Source organism: Pongo abelii, chromosome 4, assembly GCF_028885655.2.
Source record: "Pongo abelii isolate AG06213 chromosome 4, NHGRI_mPonAbe1-v2.0_pri, whole genome shotgun sequence".
Taxonomy (NCBI): Eukaryota; Metazoa; Chordata; class Mammalia; order Primates; family Hominidae; genus Pongo; species Pongo abelii.
The window spans coordinates 177308342-177325622 of NC_071989.2; the positions used below are offsets into that span (position 1 = coordinate 177308342).

The 17281-nt window shown below is 46.5% G+C and overlaps 1 protein-coding gene across 9 annotated transcripts in view; it reads left to right on the top strand.

The window, feature by feature from the left end:
- Positions 1–17281, top strand: part of WWC1 (WW and C2 domain containing 1) — a 179417-nt gene that overhangs the window by 136539 nt on the left and 25597 nt on the right. For 5 of the 9 annotated variants that reach the window (XM_024247451.3, XM_024247452.3, XM_024247454.3 and 2 more), the window contains 5 exons: positions 216–296; positions 1630–1716; positions 2735–2927; positions 13181–13348; positions 15989–16080. In XM_024247451.3, coding sequence (XP_024103219.1) covers positions 216–296; positions 1630–1716; positions 2735–2927; positions 13181–13348; positions 15989–16080 — 621 coding nt within the window. The remainder of the gene's footprint in view (positions 1–215; positions 297–1629; positions 1717–2734; positions 2928–13180; positions 13349–15988; positions 16081–17281) is intronic. The other 4 variants (XM_024247453.3, XM_024247455.3, XM_024247457.3 and 1 more) reach the window with 1 other exon arrangement.

Consider the following 17281-nt stretch of genomic DNA (forward strand, 5'->3'; position numbering starts at 1 on the left):
CAGTGGGTGGATCACTTGACACAAGGAGTTCGAGACCAGCCTGGGCAACATAGTGAGCCCCCATCTCTCAAAAAAAAATTTTTAATTAAAATTTAAAAAAAGGACCTGGAGGGAAGCTGAGCAAACCCCAACTTTCCTTCCTGGGGATGTAACCTCAGCCTTCCAGAATAGTTTGTTCAGGGAAGCCTAACTCCTCCTCCCCTGTTGCCTTTCAGACTGGGTGCTTCAGAAGCTGCTGCATTTGACAGTGACGAATCGGAAGCAGTGGGTGCAACCCGAATTCAGATTGCCCTGAAGTAAGTGACAAGGACAAGGAGGACAGAAGGAACGGTCTGTGTGGGGTCCCTTCTTCATCCACAGCATTCCCCAGCATTTACCTTCACAGCCTCCCAGCGTAGAAGGCAGCACCAGCAGGACCTGCTGGCCATTGCAGCTTCTTAACTGAAGGGATGCTGATTCGTTCCTCACCTCCCAGCCATCCGCTTTACAGATAAAAGAAATGAGGTTTTAAAAGACCTTATGACTTGGCCCAACTCACTGAGCTGGCTGGTAGCAGAGCCAGGACCGGGACTGAGACCTCCTGCCTCTCAGTGTGTTTGTTCGTTGTTGCTATGGCTTTTGTCTTTCCATCCCATCTAGGTTTCATTGATCTGGACGGAAGTTGATCACTGGGGGCTGCAGCCCAGATTGGGTCAATACACACATGGTTGTTCTTTTTGTTTTCTTTTGTTGGGCGATGATATGATCTCAATTTTTTTTTTTTTTTTTTTTTTTGAGACAGGGTCTCACCTGTCACCCAGGCTGGAGTGCAGTGGTGCGATCTTAGCTTGCTGCAACCTCTGCCTCCTGGGTTCAAGCGATTCTCCTGCCTCAGCCTCCCAAGTAGCTGGGATTACAGGTGTGTGCCACCACACCCAGCTGACTTATGTATTTTTAATAGAGATGGAGTTTCACCATGTTGGCCAGGCTAGTCTCAAACTCCTGGCCTCAAATGATCTGCCCGCCTCGGCCTCCCAAAGTGCTGAGATTACAGGCATGAGCCACCACGCCTGGCCTTCAATATTTTTAAATAGGAATTAGTTGACAACATTTCCATATCATGAAATTTCACCCATACTTATGGGTTCTTTTTAAAAATTCAGACAACTGGCTAGGCGCGGTGGCTCACACCTATAATCCTGACACTTTGGGAGGCTGAGGCAGAGGGATCACTTGATTCCAGGAGTTCAGGACCAGCCCAGGCAACATGATTAAACCCCATCTCTACTAAAAATACAAAAAATTAGCTGGGTGTGGTGGTGAACACTTGTAGTCCTAGCTACTTGGGAGGCTGAGGTGGGAGGATCACCTGAGCCTGGGAGGTCAAGGCTACCGTGAGCCCTGATCATGCCACTGCACTCAACCTGCATGACAGAGACCCTGTTTCAAAACAAAAAAAAATTTTTCAAACAATTGGCAGCTCTAGCTCTACATCCCTGCATGGCAGCAAAGCACTGGGCCTGTGCTCTTGAGCTCACCATAGTCCCCAGGGCAGCCAACAGCCACGTCCTGTGACTTTTAACAGAGAGAAGGAATGAGAGAGATGAGTGTGTTACTAATAGGTACTTCATATGCCCCTTTTCATTTCAGGTATGATGAGAAGAATAAGCAATTTGCAATATTAATCATCCAGCTGAGTAACCTTTCTGCTCTGTTGCAGCAACAAGACCAGAAAGTGTGAGTATGTAGCTGGATGGGTGTATTTCATACTCTCACCTTCTGGAGGTCACTTTTCTGCCCTGTCCTAATCCAGTTATGGGCCTTGTCAAGGCACTGTGGGTTTGTACTGCATATGACTGTGATGCTAAATGTCAGTGCTGTGCATGTGAATACAGGCACAATGGCAAACACACCAACTGTAAAGACAAGCACTCTCTAGATGACTGTGTGAATTCCTGCCCCATTACATGCTGAGCACCTGCTGCATGCCAGCTCTAGGAATGAGGTGGTGAGCAGATCCTTCCTGGGCCCTACCCTCCTGGACTTTGAGCCTCGTGGAGAAGAATTGTCACAGTCTGTTTTATCTTCTCCTAAGCTCAAGTGTTTCTTGCAGAGAGAGATAGGTCTTCTGTTTCCAAGAGTCAACACCAGTCACTGTGCTTCTCTTCGAGGGGTGTGACTGCATGTTACCTTGATGCTGATAGGATGCAAACACCTGCTCTGTCTGCATGTGGGCTCCTCCCATGGTAGATGGGTTTGTCCTTTATTGCACTCATCTGCCTCCAAATTTTCTCCGATTGTAAGGCCTGGAGGGTGGCAACAGAAGCCTATGTGTCTGTGGTCTACACTCAGCCAGCCTGTGAGGGTGGCACTTGTGGGAAGAAGAAAGGGCAGGAAGGCGGACAAAACGGAAGGAAGACAAGATGGGATACTTGGGTCAATTTCAGTCTTCTGCCCACACAGACGGTGCCAGGCTGAATAGCCTCCTCCATAGCTCACTGGTACTCATGCAGGGGCATCTGTGGGATAATGCCTAGAAGTGAAGGGTCTGGACTAAAGGACACATGCATCTGGAATTTTGTTCGATTTGTCAAAGTTCCTTCCAGTGTATAGGGGCCTGATTCCCCAGATTCCTCACTTCTACAAACTCTCATCCACTGTTGTTTGCTTAGGGATTTCAGCAGCTGTTTAGTCCAACAGTTTATCCCTAGACATGGGCTGACCCAAGATTTCCTGCGGTTCTTTCTCCCTCTAGGAATATCCGCGTGGCTGTCCTTCCTTGCTCTGAAAGCACTACCTGCCTGTTCCGGACCCGGCCCCTGGATGCCTCAGACACTCTAGTGTTCAATGAGGTGTTCTGGGTATCCATGTCCTATCCAGCCCTTCACCAGAAGACCTTAAGAGTCGATGTCTGTACCACCGACAGGAGCCATCTGGAAGAGTGCCTGGTAAGGGCCATGTCTGACTGGCTGGCTGGCTGGCTGGCCTTCTGTGTTTATGGGGATTGGTCTACCCTGAGCTTCAGGAAGAAGGCTCAAAGGAGACGCAGGTTGTGCTATCAATTAGGCTCATCTTGGATTCTAGGCAGCGAGGCTTCCACAGGTGAATGTTGTTCTCAGACTTAGAGTGGGAGGGAAGGAGCTCTTTCACGAGAGGAAGAGTAATGGACCTGAAAGTGCCTTTTAAAACTGCCAGAACCTGGAAAGAGCCACATACCGCAGCTTTACTATACAGCATGAGAGATTAGATAAGAAGCACAGACTATGGCTGTGTGTATATCTGTATCCCAACCCTTTGGGAGGCCAAGGCCAGAGGATCACTCAAGTGCAGGAGTTCGAAAGCAGCCTGGGCAACACAGCAAGACCCCATCTCTACAAAAAATAAAATTAGCCAGGCATAGTGGTGCATGCTTGTAGTCCTAGCTACTCTGGAGGTTGAGATGGGAGGATCCCTTGAGCTGCAGTGAGCTGATCATGCCACAGCATTCTGGCCTGGGCAACAGCAGAACCCTGTGTCAAAAAAAAAAAAAAAAAAGCACAGAATAATGAAAACAAACACATAGGCATTCACATCCCAGCTTTACCACTTGCTGTATAGCTGGATGACCTTGGGCAAGGGACTTAACATCTCTGATCCTCATTTTTCTTATCCATAAAATGCAAATGATAATGCCTCCATCATGTCCACTAGAAGAATCTTTATAAGGATTGAGATAGCCCCCGTAAAGCACCTATTCAAGTGTCTGATCCACAGTGGGTTCTCGTTGAGTGGGGCCATTGCTAGTCTCCTCCCTGAAACTGACCTCCTCCGGCTTCTATCTCTCACTGCATTGGCAGGAGTCAGGACTGGGGATGAAGTAGCCCAGGTACATTGTGTCCTAAGAGACAGGCAGACCCAAGTGCAGACAGATACTCAGCTTTCCCATCTGTAGAAGGAGGATTTATATAATAGCTAACTCGGGCTTGTGATGTACAAGTGAATTAAAAGAAGTAAAGGGCTTTGTTAACCCTGATGCCATTTAGTGTTAGAGTATTTTAATGATAACTCAACTGTGGGCACAAAGGAGCCCAAGCGTGGGCACTATACCTAGAAGTTCGCTCCACTCATGCTCAGATCTGTCCTGGGAGCTTGTTGTGTCCCCACCCCTGTGTCTGGGGCTGGGGATTCAGTGGGGAACCAAACAGACAAGGCGCCAGCATTGATGGCTTAGATGTAAACAAACTGTGAGGAGGGCCGTGTTGGAAATGGATGGGTTGAAGTGATGGAGGAAAATGTGGGGTACGTGCAAAGGGGAGAAACAAGATGTGTACACCTCTCCAAGCCTCTCCTACCTCCATGTCTGGAAGCTGGAATGTGGAGCCTCTCACTGCCTTCTCGGAGGGCTTGCCCCTTTCTCCTGCTGTAAATCACAGACCTTTGCCCAGAGAAGGGAATCTCTTTGCTCTCCATCCTTGCCTTGATCTGCATGCACTATAAAACCCTTCTCTATCATGGCATTGTGGGGCCACATCCTTGGATTGTGGCCTGGGGCTGTCACTAGGCTTGCCCTTCCAGCTGTGTCTCCTCACAGTCTTCAGTACTCAGTCTCAGTTCCCTTATCTGTAAAATCTGGCTCATACTGCCTTCCTGGAGGTGGTTCTCTGAAGACTAAATAAGGCACTGAAGCAGCGCTTCAAACTGTGCCAGGCACACAAGTTACCTGGAGCTCTGGCTAAATGCAGATTCTGATTCAGCAAGTCTGGAGCAGAACCTGAGATTCTGCATTTCTAACAAGCTCCCAGGTGAGGCCAATGCTGCTGGTTCCTGGATCACACTTTGTGTAGCAAGAATGTAGAGCAGCAAAGTTTTTGCACTTTGTGCTCACTGGATATCAGTTCCCATCTCTCCTTCTTAGCTGGGTACAACGCAGCATCACTGCCATTGATGTTGTTACTGACAATAATGCAATAGTTAATGCCAGTAGGATGCAGTTTATATGGCAGGCACTGAGTTAAGCTCTTTACGTGCATTATCTGTTTTTTTTTTATTTTAGACTGAGTCCCGCTCTCAGTCTCTGGAGTGCAGTGGCGTGATCTCCGTTCACTGAAACCTTCACCTCCCAGATTCAAGCAATTCTCCTGCCTTAGACTCCAGAGTAGCTGGGACTACAGGCGTGCACCACCACACCTGGCTAATTTTTGTATTTTTAGTAGAGGCGGGATTTGCCATGTTGGCCAGGCTGATCTTGAACTCCTGACCTCGAGTGATCCACCTGCCTCTGCCTCCCAAAGTGCTGGGATTACAGGTGTGAGCCACCACCCCCAGCCCATTACCTCTATTGATCCTCACTCCAACCTTGCAAAATAGGTAGCGTATTCCAGTGGAGAAACTGAGGCACAAAGAAGTGAAAGACCTTTCCTATCACAGTTAGGAAAGTGGCAGAAGCCGTATTTGAACCCCAGCAGGTCTACCTCTGAAGTCCACACAGCGCCTCTGTGTTGTCTCTTTGCCAGCACAGGGCTCCCTGGAGCCCAGAGGTGGGGGTGGTGACTTGAAGGGGTTGGCAAGCCTGGGCTCCTCCAGCGAAGCATTCCCTTGGCCCTGGGCATTCCTAAGCGAGAAGAGGCTCAATCCTATTTTCTTCTCCTAATTGGATGCCTTTTATTCCTCCTTCCTAATTGAAGTCTGGTCATTGCTGGTTGCCATGGCAGCAGCCAAAGCGCTCATCTCACTGTGGCTTGTCTCTGCCTGCGGCCAATGGGAAACCTCCTTTCCCGTATACGGTGGGGACATGGAGTGTCAGGCTGTCGTATTCTGGTGGCTGGAGGAGAGGAAGTGAGATGGGAGGAAAAAGGGCCTGTCCGCTCCCACGCAGAGACTCTGGGCAGCAGGGTGTGTGGAATCCCCAGTCTGTTTTCAGCCAGGCAGCAGCAGCATCTGTACTGAGCCGAGTCTATGTGTCTACCAGTGGGCTAAGAACTTCGTGTGCAGTATCTCATTTAATCTTCGCGATGGCCCCAGGAAGATAAGGGATCAAGGCCCGGAAAGGTTAAGTAACCTGCCAGGTCATCCAAGGAGAAAATGGCAAAGCCTGGATTTGAACAGAGACTCCAGCTTCCTTATGTGTAGCCATCTCACCATGCTACTTCTCAGGGGGTTACTATGAGTGTCTCTCATGCCCCCAGACCCAGATTACAGGTTTGGAGGAATACACAGCCCACCTTCCCAATATCGCAGGCAACAGTTCCACCAAATGCCCTGCATGGCATCACAGGGGGCCTAGTTGCCCACTGCTCTACTGCTGAGCTCAATACCACCCAGCCTGGGCTCTCTCGAGCTAGCCTGCTTCTCAGGCCCCACTTACATCCCATGGTTCACCATTACAACCATTCCCTTGCCTCCTCTCACTTTGGCATACTAACTTGGCAAAACCCAGCCCTGTCAAAGCGAACTCTCCGCCCCCTCCTCTCCAACTGAGCAACTGGAAAAAAAAATGCACACAACCACGCTGTATGGTGTCATTTGGAAATGGTGATCACTCACTTCCCATGAGCCCTGAATGCTGCCCAGAAATTATACTGTATCTCCCTGGACCATTTACTCACCCACTCATCACAATGACTAATTCATACTTCTCTCAGGGAGAGAAGAGAGGACAGACTCAGAAGAGGGCCCCCTCACCATATCTAGCTGTTCTTGCAGGTTCTGCCATTTCCCTGGCTTCTGAGGATGGGCCTTCTGCACTCCTGTCTGAGGCCACCGCCCCCATTTTCTCGCAAGGACATTATTCCAGCAGCCATTCAGCTCTTTCCTCCATCTTCAATTTTCCCTCCTCCACTGGATCCAGCCTATCAGTATATCATCATAGCTGTTATTTCTCCCATGCTCAAAACAAAACCAAATTTTTTTTTTGACAGAGGATCTTGCTTTGTTGCCCAGGCTGGAGTGCAGTGCTATAAACTCAGCTCACAGCAGCCTTGACCTTCTGGGCTCAAGTGATCCTGCCACTTCAGCCTCCCCCATAGCTGGGACTACAGGCACATGCCACCATGGCCGGCTAATTTTTGTATTTTTTGTAGAGATGGGGTCTCACTATGTTGCCCAGGCTGGTCTTGAACTCCTGGGCTCAGGCAGTCCTCCCGCCTCAGCCTCCCAAAGGGCTGGGGGTTACAGGCGTGAGCCACCACACCCGACCTAAAACTTTTTTCACCCCATTTCCATTTCCAACTACTACATTGTTCCTTTCCCTTTCTTTATAGAAAAACTTGAAAGAGGTGTTCCCTTCCTCTCTGTAACCCAATCCACGTGGACTTTGGCCCTCATCTTTCTTTTTTCTTTTTTTTTATTTTTGAGACAGAGTCTATTGCCCAGACTGGAGGGCAATGGCGTGATCTCAGCTCACTGCAACCTCCGCTTCCCGGGTCCAAGCCATTCTCCTGCCTCAGCCTCCCAAGTAGCTGGGACTATAGGCACGCGCCACCACACCTGGCTAATTTTTATATTTTTAGTAGAGATGGGGTTTCACCATGTTGGCCACGCTGGTCTCAAACTTCTGACCTCAAGTGATCCGCCCACCTTGTCCTCCCAAAGTGGTGGGATTACAGGCGTGAGCCACCGTGCCTGGCCTGGCCCTCATCTTTGTACCGAGGGTGCGCTCATCATGTTCATCAGTGAGCTCCTTGTTACCAGACCAGAGGCCAGCTCTCCATCTTCCTTCTGGACCTGCCAGCTACACTTGCCGCAGTTGCTGACTCCACCTCCTTCAACCTCCTTTGCCCTTGCTTGGCCTCCTGGTTACCTTGCTCTTCCAGTGTTCTCCCCTTACCTCTAGCATCTTGGTCTCCTTTGCTGATTCTTCCTCATTTCCCTGACCTCCCTATGTCAGAGGGCCCAGGGCTGGGTCCTTGATCCTCCCCTTTTCTACTCATTTCTTTGGTGATCTCATTTTATCTCCCAGCTGCAAACACATCCCAAGTGCAGGGCTCCAGCCTGGGCCTCCCCACTCGCCTCGAATCTTGTATCTCCACTGCCTGTTCTGCATCTTCACTTAAACATAAAATAGGACCTCAAACTAACATGGCTACAAGAATGCCCCTGACCTTTCATCCTGTGTCTCTGCTGTCTCAGCCGATGGCAATCTCATTCTTCCATTGCTCAGGCCAGACACCTTGCAGTCATCCTTAACCCCTTTCTTTCCCTCACCCCATCCTCTTAGCTCCACCTTCAAAAGAACCCTAGATTCCACTTCTCACCGCTTCCCCAGACCCAAGCCACTGTCTTCCCTTACCTGGATGATGGCAGCCATCTCCTACTTGGTTTCCCGGCTTCTGTCCTTTTCCCCTTCCTCTTTTTTCAACAGAGTAGCCAGACTAGTCCTGTTTAAATGTAAATCAGTGCATGCCATTCTTTTGCTAAAACCTTATGATGGCTTATGTCTCCACCTAGAGTCAACACCTGTGTCCTTTGCCTGGCCTCCAAGGCCCCTTGGGATTTGACCACTTCCTATCTCTGGGATTATATCCCCAAAACTCTTCCTCCAGCCTCGTGTTCCTTGAATACACCAACATGTGCTCCCCTCCAGGCCTGTGCACTTGCTGTGTGTCCTCTGCCTGGCATTCTGTCCTCCTAGGTGCTCCCTCACCTCCTTCTGGACCATATTCATATGTCACCTTCTCAGTGAGGTCTTCCACCCTATATAAATCCCGTTACCCTCTCTGCTGTCTTATCCCCTCCTAGCCCCTTTCCCTGTAGTATTTTCTCTACAGCACCTTTTATCACCTAACATTTCGCTGTACGTCATAGATTCTAGAGTACATGTTATCTTTACATTTTACGTCTGAAATCAAGATGCACTGTGTACTAGATGACAGGTTATAGTTTCATTGGCAACTATTTCTCTTTCTTGGTGCATAAAATAATGGTACACTTTTAAATGATGGCATCTTAGATTCGATGAAACATAGCATGGAGTTTACCTATGGAGTTGTTATCTGATTCCCCTAGACGCAAATATAAGGTCCCCTAGACGCAAATATAAGGTCATGGGGCAGGAATATTTATCTGCCTTCAATTCTGCTCTATCTCCAGCACCCAGAACAGTGCCTGGCACATAAGACTTCTCAGCAGATTTTTGTGTGTTGAATAAATGAATGAATGAATACGTAAATGCCCTCAAAAGTGCATCCAGTTTACTGAAGTAGACAATACTCACACCTGTGAGCCGGCCCCAGATAAACAGTATATCTTGTTAGAATTAATAATAATCTGCTGGAGGTGTTACACCTCAAAGCTGTGATCCTGGTCCTTTCCCCTCATACCTCACACATGGCCTGGCGTGTTCTGAACTGTAATATCCAAATAGCTGTCTATCTCCCTAGGAAACCATGAGCCCCGTTTTGGGGAAGAATCATATCTTACATGCTTCTGTGTCTCCAGAGTCTGCAAAGGGCTGAGGGAGTTTTTATTGAATGAATAAATGAGTATTAGACAAATATTTGTATATATGTACATTTATTCTGGGTGTCTGAAGTGTGCCAAGCATTTAATTCCCTCTGATCCTCCCAATGGTAGGTAGGAGTTATTTTCCCTGTTTTCCAGATGAGGAAGCTGGTGCTAAACAAGTGAAGTGTCAGCATCGTGCTTTCTTCCTCTCCCCACTCACCACTGTGCTCTCAGAAACCACCTTTCACTGTCCCAGACCTAGCACAGCCCTGCCACATTCCAGTGCATCCTGATGAATTGCAGCCCCCATAATCCCCATGTGTTGTGGGAGGGGCCTGGTGGGAGGTAATTGAATCATGGGGGCTGTTACCCCCATGCTGCTGTTCTCATGATAGTGAGTGTGTTCTCCTGAGATCTGATGGTTATATAAGGGGCTTTTCCCACTTTTGTTCGGCACTTCTCTTTGCTGCCACCATGTCAAGAAGGAAGTGTTTGTTTCCCCTTCTGCCATGATTATAAGTTTCCTGAGGCCTCCCCAGCCATGCTGAACTGTGAGTCAACTAAACCTCTTTCTTTTATAAATTACTCAGTCTCGGGTATGCCTTTATTAGCAGCGTGAGAACGGATTAATACACTTGGCTACAGGTCCATTTTGCAAACTGGCATTTGGTATTTCTACCACCCATCAGCACAGAGTCTGGGTAGCCCCTTCCACCCACCGACACTGGTGTGTTAGGGGAAGGTGAGCGGACCACCTTCCCAAACCTGACCAGGGCTCATTTTTGCACATGTTGAAACAATAAAGCCTCTGAGGAATGATTAATTTGTTTGTAGTAATTTCTAGGAAGGGTGTAGGGGGAAAAAAAAACAGTAAAAATATGAAGTCACTTGAAATAATTCCCTTCTCTGTGAGCTTATAGTCAGTCAGGTTAGTTTGTTATAGTTTGTTTTTATTTTAAGAGATATATTTACATAATTCAAAGAAAAATTGTATGGAAAGGTTTACTGAAGAGAAATCATGCTCTCTCCCCACCCCAGCCTCACCACCTATCCTATATAGGTGACCACTTTGATTAATTTCTTTTTCATCTTTCCATTATTTCTTGTGTACATATGATCATGTTCACTCCTCTGGCACCTCAAACATGGTGCAGTATATAGATAGACTATAGACACAGATATACTTACCCCCTCTCTTGCACAAAAGGTAGCATGTTATATATTCTTTTCTGCACCATGCTATTTTTTTCCCTTAACAATATAGCCTGGCCATCTCTCTGCATCAGTAAAAAGAGATCTTCCTCTTTTTTACACGGCTATATAATATTCCATTGTATGGATAGATTATAGTTCTTTTAGTCTGTTCCCTGTTGCTGGACCTTTGGGTCGTTTAAAATCTTTCGCTGTTGGCCGGGTGCCTCACACCTGTAATCCCAGCACTTTGGGAGGCTGAGGTGGGTGGATCACCTGAGATCGGGAGTTCGAGACCAGCCTGACCAACATGGAGAAACCCCATCTCTACTAAAAATACAAAAAAAAAAAAAAAAAAAAAAAAAAAAAAGGCCAGGCGTGGTGGCACGTAATCCCAGCTACTCCGGAGGCTGAGGCAGGAGAATCGCTTGAACCTGGGAGGCAGAGGTTGTGGTGAGCCAAGACCATGCCATTGCACTCCAGCAGCCTCAGCAACAAGAGCAAAACTCTGTCTCAAAAAAAAAAAAAAAAAAATATCTTTTGCTATTACAAGAGGGTCAGAATGAAGACTCTTGTTTGTGGGTCATTTTGTACTTGTGCAGGTTTCTGCAGGTGTATCTGTGGGATAGACAGCTACAAGGAGAATTATTCGGTCGAAGGGTAAAATGCATTTATATTTTTGCTAGATATGACTAAATTCCTTCCATCGGGTTTCTGCCATTTTACATTTCCACGAGCAAGGTGAGAGAGGGCCTATTTCCCCATAACCTCACCAATGGCATTTGTTGTCAATTTTTTAAACTTTTGCAAATTTAGTGGAGAAGAAATGATATGCAGTTTTCTACCTTACTTGGAATTAATTACTTGTTCAGTTCCTGAGTTCCTTGGGAGAGTGCTGGCTCCCAGAAGGTGGAACCAGGTGGGGACCATCATTATCCTCAGTACATAACACAGAACCTAGTGCTTAATATAAGTAACACAGAATGGGTATTCAACAACAAAAAAATCAAATAACCCAATTTGAAAAGGGGAAAGGACTTGAATAGACATTTCTGCAAAATTAATGTACAAATGGCCAACATGCATGTGAAAAGATGTTCAACATTACTAGTTATCAGAGCAATGCAAATCAAAACCACAATGAGATACCACCTCACACGTATTTGGATGATGGCTATCAAAAAACCACACAAAATAACCACACCAACATCTTCACTAGTGTTGGTGAAGATGTAGAGAAATTGGAACTTGTGTGCATTGTTGGTGGGATTATAAGCACTCCCTTAGCAAGTCTTAAGGTAAACAGTATAGTAGTTCCACTAAAAAATTTAAAATGTAACTACCATATGACCTAGCAATTGTACTTCTGCACATACATTCAGGAGAATTGAAAACAGGGTTTTGTTGTTGTTGTTGTTGTTGTTTTGTTTTGTTTTGTTTTTGAGACAGAGTTTCGTTCTTGTTGCCCAGGCTGGAGTGCAATGGCACGATCTCAGCTCACCTGTAACCTCCATCTCCTGGGTTCAAGCAGTTCTCCTGCCCCAGCCTCCCAAGTAGCTGGGATTACAGGCATATGCCACCACACCCGGCTAATTCTGTATTTTTAGTAGAAATGGGGTTTGTCCATGTTGGTCAGGCTGGTCTCGAACTCCTGACCTCAGATGATCCACCCGCCTCAGCCTCCCAAAGTGCTGGGATTAGAGGCATGAGTCACCGCGCCCGGCCTGAAAGCAGGTTCTTAAAGAATTATTTGTACACTCATGTTCATGGCAACACTGCTCACAATAGTGAAGAGGTAGAAGTAACCCAAATGTCCGTCAACAGAAGAGTGGATAAGCAAAATGTAGCATACCCATACAGTGGAATATTATTCAGCCTTAAAAAGAAAGGGGGATCTCTTAGCCCAGTAGTTCGAGATTACAGTGAGCTATGACCACATCACCGCACTCCAGCCTGGGCAACTGAGTGAGACCCTACCTCCAAAAAAACAACAACAAAAAAGGAATAAAATTCTGATACATGCTACGACACAGATGGACCTTGAAGGCATTGTTAAGTTCAATAAGCCAGTCACAAAAAGACAAATGCTATATGATTCCAATTATATGAGGTATCTAAAGTCATCAAATTCATAGAAACAGAAAATATAGTGGTGGTTACCAGGGGCTGCGGGAAACGGGAAAAAGGAAGTTGTTGCTTAATAAGTGTAGAGTTTCAGATTGGCAAGATGAGAATGTTCAGTAGATCTCTTTTACAACAATGTGCGTAATGTTTAACACCACTGAACTGTGCACTTAAAAGCTGCAAAGATGGTAAACTAAAGGTTTTTTATCATAGTTTTTTTTAATTAAAAAAATTCATAGGATAAGTCTTCAATAAAGATTTGGCAAATGATTAAACCAATCAACGAATGAATGAATGAACAAATGAGCTCATTGGAAAGGTTAACAACTTGGCCTCTCTTCCTGCGGGGATGCCTACCTCTCATCTGGAGTGGTGTTTTTTCCATACTGTTCTCTTGAACCAAATTCCCTGACACCTGGTGTCCCCCCACCGCCACTTATGTTCTCCTTGTTTCCATCCCCAACAGGGAGGCGCCCAGATCAGCCTGGCGGAGGTCTGCCGGTCTGGGGAGAGGTCGACTCGCTGGTACAACCTCCTCAGCTACAAATACTTGAAGAAACAGAGCAGGGAGCTCAAGCCAGTGGGAGTCATGGCCCCTGCCTCAGGGCCTGCCAGCACGGTGAGCTGGGACCAGGTGCGCCACCCTCCCACAAGGCAGCACCCGGATGTTGGAAGGGAAAGCCTCTCCCAGAACTGGAGGTGGTCAGGCATCACGCAAGAACAATGGGGTGAAGGAAGTAGAAGAAGAAGACAGGGAAGGAGAGATCTCCACTAAGCGGCAGGCGGCTCCGCTTCCGCAACTTGTTCTCTTCCATGTCTGTTTTTCCTCCTTCTGTCGTTTGCTCTACCTAATACCACTTGGCTAACAACAATTTTAATTCATGATTTTTTACAAATGAAATGGAGAAGACGGTAGAAAACTGTGGAAGGTAAAAGATTAACCTTTCTTGGGCCCCTACTTTGTTCAAGGTCCATACTGGAGGCTTTGTATAAGAGGCAGCTAGAAGTCATGGGAAGAGAATCAGAGGGCTAGGTCAGTCATATCACCACTCTGAGCTTCCAATTTTTAACGTCTAATATGAGCCTTAAAAGGTTGTTATGAGGATGGGCACGGAGCCTCATGCCTATAATCCCAGCACTTTGGGAGGCTGAGGCAGGAGGATCTCTTGAGGCCAGGAATTCAAGACAAGCCTGGGCAACATGGTGAGGCCTGTCTCTACAAAAAAAAAAAAAAATTAATAATAAAAAAGAAAAAAAGTTTTTATGATGCTTTGAAGAAATACATGTAAAGAGCACTTGGTGATTGTTCCATTATGACTTTGTTATTTGAAAATCTTGGCCAGGCATGGTGGCTCATGCCTGTAATCCCAGCACTTTGGGAGGCCGAGGCAGGAGGATCTCTTGAGGTCAGGAGTTCGAGACCAGCCTGGCCAACATGGTGAAACCCTGTCTGTACTAAAATTCCAAAAATTAGCCAAGCATGATGGCAGTCATCTGTAATCCTAGCTACTAGGGAGGCTGAGGCAGGAGAATTGCTTAAACCTGGGAGGCGGAGGTTGCAATGAGCCAAGATTACACCGTTGCACTCCAGCCCAGGCAACAGAGCAAGACTCCATCTCAGAAAAAAAAAAAAGAAAAGAAAAGAAAAATCTTATATTTGCCTATTTTCAGTGAACAAATATGTTTTGTTTTCATTTTAGTGCAGTGTGCTTTAACGTATTAAAATATCCTTAAACTGTCTCCCCTGTTTGGAAAGCCCAAACCTACTGGGCAGGCAGACTGGTCAAGACTCAGTTGAGCAGCCAAGTTTGTCTTACATATAGGGTATTGGACTCCTGTGGGATCCTGACCATATCAAAAAGTTAAATGGAGAGTGTTTTGGATTCAGGTTTTCTTTTCATTCTCTGTAGTGTTTCTTCCCTCTCTGTAGAGGTTGTTCCCTCTGTCGGTCTTGGTTAGTTTGGATAGCCACTGCCTAGAATTTCAATGGAGGGGATGGGTTGGGACATACAGGTAAAGATAAGGGTAGCAAATAGATAAATTAAATCTATTTTCTTTTTCTCTTTCTCCTCCTCCTCTCCTTTCCCTCCCCACCCCCACCTTCTTTTTCATCGTCATCATCATCATCATCATTTTCTGTACTTCCTTTTGCATCAGGCACTGTTCTGTTTATTATGTGCAGTTTACCAAGGCTCAGAGAGATAACCAAATTACATTAAGATGTACATCTCATCAGCAAAGCTAGGTCTCGAACCCAGGTCTCTCACTCCAAAAGGAGACAGTAAGCTGATAAAGGTCTTGAAAACAAACTCCTCTCCTTTCTAGAGCATGACCTTGAGTAAGTAACATCAACCCTAGACACACTAGTTCTCTCCTTCCCATTTCTCAAGCGAGTCATAATAATTCCCACCTATCAGGATGGTTGTAAAGATTAAATAAGGTGCCACACATAAACCATCTTTCACAGTGCCTGGTATATACCAGGCCTTCGGTTGATTTTAGTTCCCTCTTTCCCTTCTTACAAGAAAATGTCAGGAATTTTTCAGGCTCTGGCCCACACTACCGAGGGTAACTACAAATGAACCATGTGCTTAGAAAACTACAGGATCCAGTTTTTGCTTTAGTATTAGCTACCATTTACTGGGTGCCAATTATGTGTCAGGTATTCTTCTATGTTCCTTATGTAGAGTCTCAATTAATCTTCATAACAACCCTTTCTAGCAGTTACTAGAGGAAACAGTCTCAGAGAGTTTAAATAATTTCAAGTCACATGGGCTTTTTCACTGTAGATGCCATTCAGTATAAATGTTCCTCTTTCAGGAAGCCCTCCCTGAATGCAACTTCCCAAGCTTTATCACTGCTCCGCTGTTCCCAAACAGCCAATACTTATCTCTCCTATTACCTCTCTTCTATGTCATACCTTTATTGCGTTGTGTTATTGATGGTTCACACGTTGGTCTGATGACGCTGTGGTCTCCTTACAGTCAGAGACTTTAATTCTCTCTCACTTCACTGCTAAACTTGGCTGTCTTCCACCATGATGCTGAGTAGGTTCATACATACAGGAGCTATTCTCTGGAGAACTGCTAGTTGAAGGAATTAAGGACAATTTTTCCAGTTTATCAGTGACCTTGGGCAAGACACTTGACCACTCTGGTCTTTGGTTTCACCATCAGTTCACTGGGAGGGTCACAGCTCTGAGATGCTCTGATTCCTGGCAGGTAGGGTGGCACGTACATTGTACCCAATGACCCAGCAACCTTTGTCTCTATAGGACGCTGTGTCTGCTCTGTTGGAACAGACAGCAGTGGAGCTGGAGAAGAGGCAGGAGGGCAGGAGCAGCACACAGACACTGGAAGACAGCTGGTGAGTGAGCACGCCCTTGGGCCCCGGGAGCTGCCCTGCCTGGACCTAGGCCCAGCAATGAGATCCCCCAATGCCAGTGCAACTAAGAGAAGGGTTCCACTGGGAAGGTTGAGAACCCCTCTCCTCATGGGTTCTCTATAGGCAAAAAGGCAATGTAACCTAGTACGATGGTTCCCAGAATTCCTTTCAAATTTGCCATTTTGTTTCCCATGAATCACCTATGCTGGTTCACACCTAATGTTCTTTATCTTGATATAGTGACATTTATTTTGCTAAAAAAAAAGTAAAGAAACTTTATGTTACTCTAAATGGAAAATTTGTGTAGTTTGCCATAAATTAAAGCGTTCTTGGGAATTGCATTTGACTTTCAGGAATGGAGAGCAGAAATATTAGAAATAAAATAGAAGTTTACTTCTTCTTCACTTAAGAAGAAGAGGGCCAGGCACGGTGGCTCATGCCTGTAATCCCAGCACTTTGGGAAGCCGAGGTGGGCGGATCACGAGGTCAGGAGCTCGAGACCAGCCTGACCAACATGTTGAAACCCCGTCTCTACTAAAAATACAAAAATTAGCTGGGCATGGTGGGGCACGCCTGTAATCCCAGCTACTCAGGAGGGTGAGGCAGGAGAATCACCTGAACCCAGGAGGGGGAGGTTGCAGTGAGCCGAGATTGCAGCACTGCACTCCAACCTGGGTGATAGAGCCAAAAAACAAAAGAAAGAAGAAGAATGTAATCCCAGCTATTCGGGAGGCTGAGGCAGGAGGATTGCTTGAACCCATAGTGAAACTTCATCTCAAAAAAATTTTTAAATAATGGGAGAGGCCAGGCGTGGTGACTCATGCCTCTAATCCCAGCACTTTGGGAGGCCGAGGCGGACGGATCACCTGAGGTTAGGAGTTCGAGACCAGCCTGGCCAACATGGCGAAACCCCATTTCTACTAAAAAATACAAAAATTAGCCAGGCATGGTGGTGGGCACCTGTAATCACAGCTACTTGGGAGGCTGAGGTGGGGACAATTGCTTGAACCCAGGAGGCAGAGGTTGCAGTGAACTGAGATTGCGCCACTGCACTCCATCCTGGGTGACAGAGTGAGACTCTGTCTCAAAAAAAAAAAAAATGAGAGGAAGCAATCCAAGGCTATCCAATTCTGTCAGCCCCACGGTGTTACTGGGAATCCAGGCTCCTTTCCTCTGTCTGCTT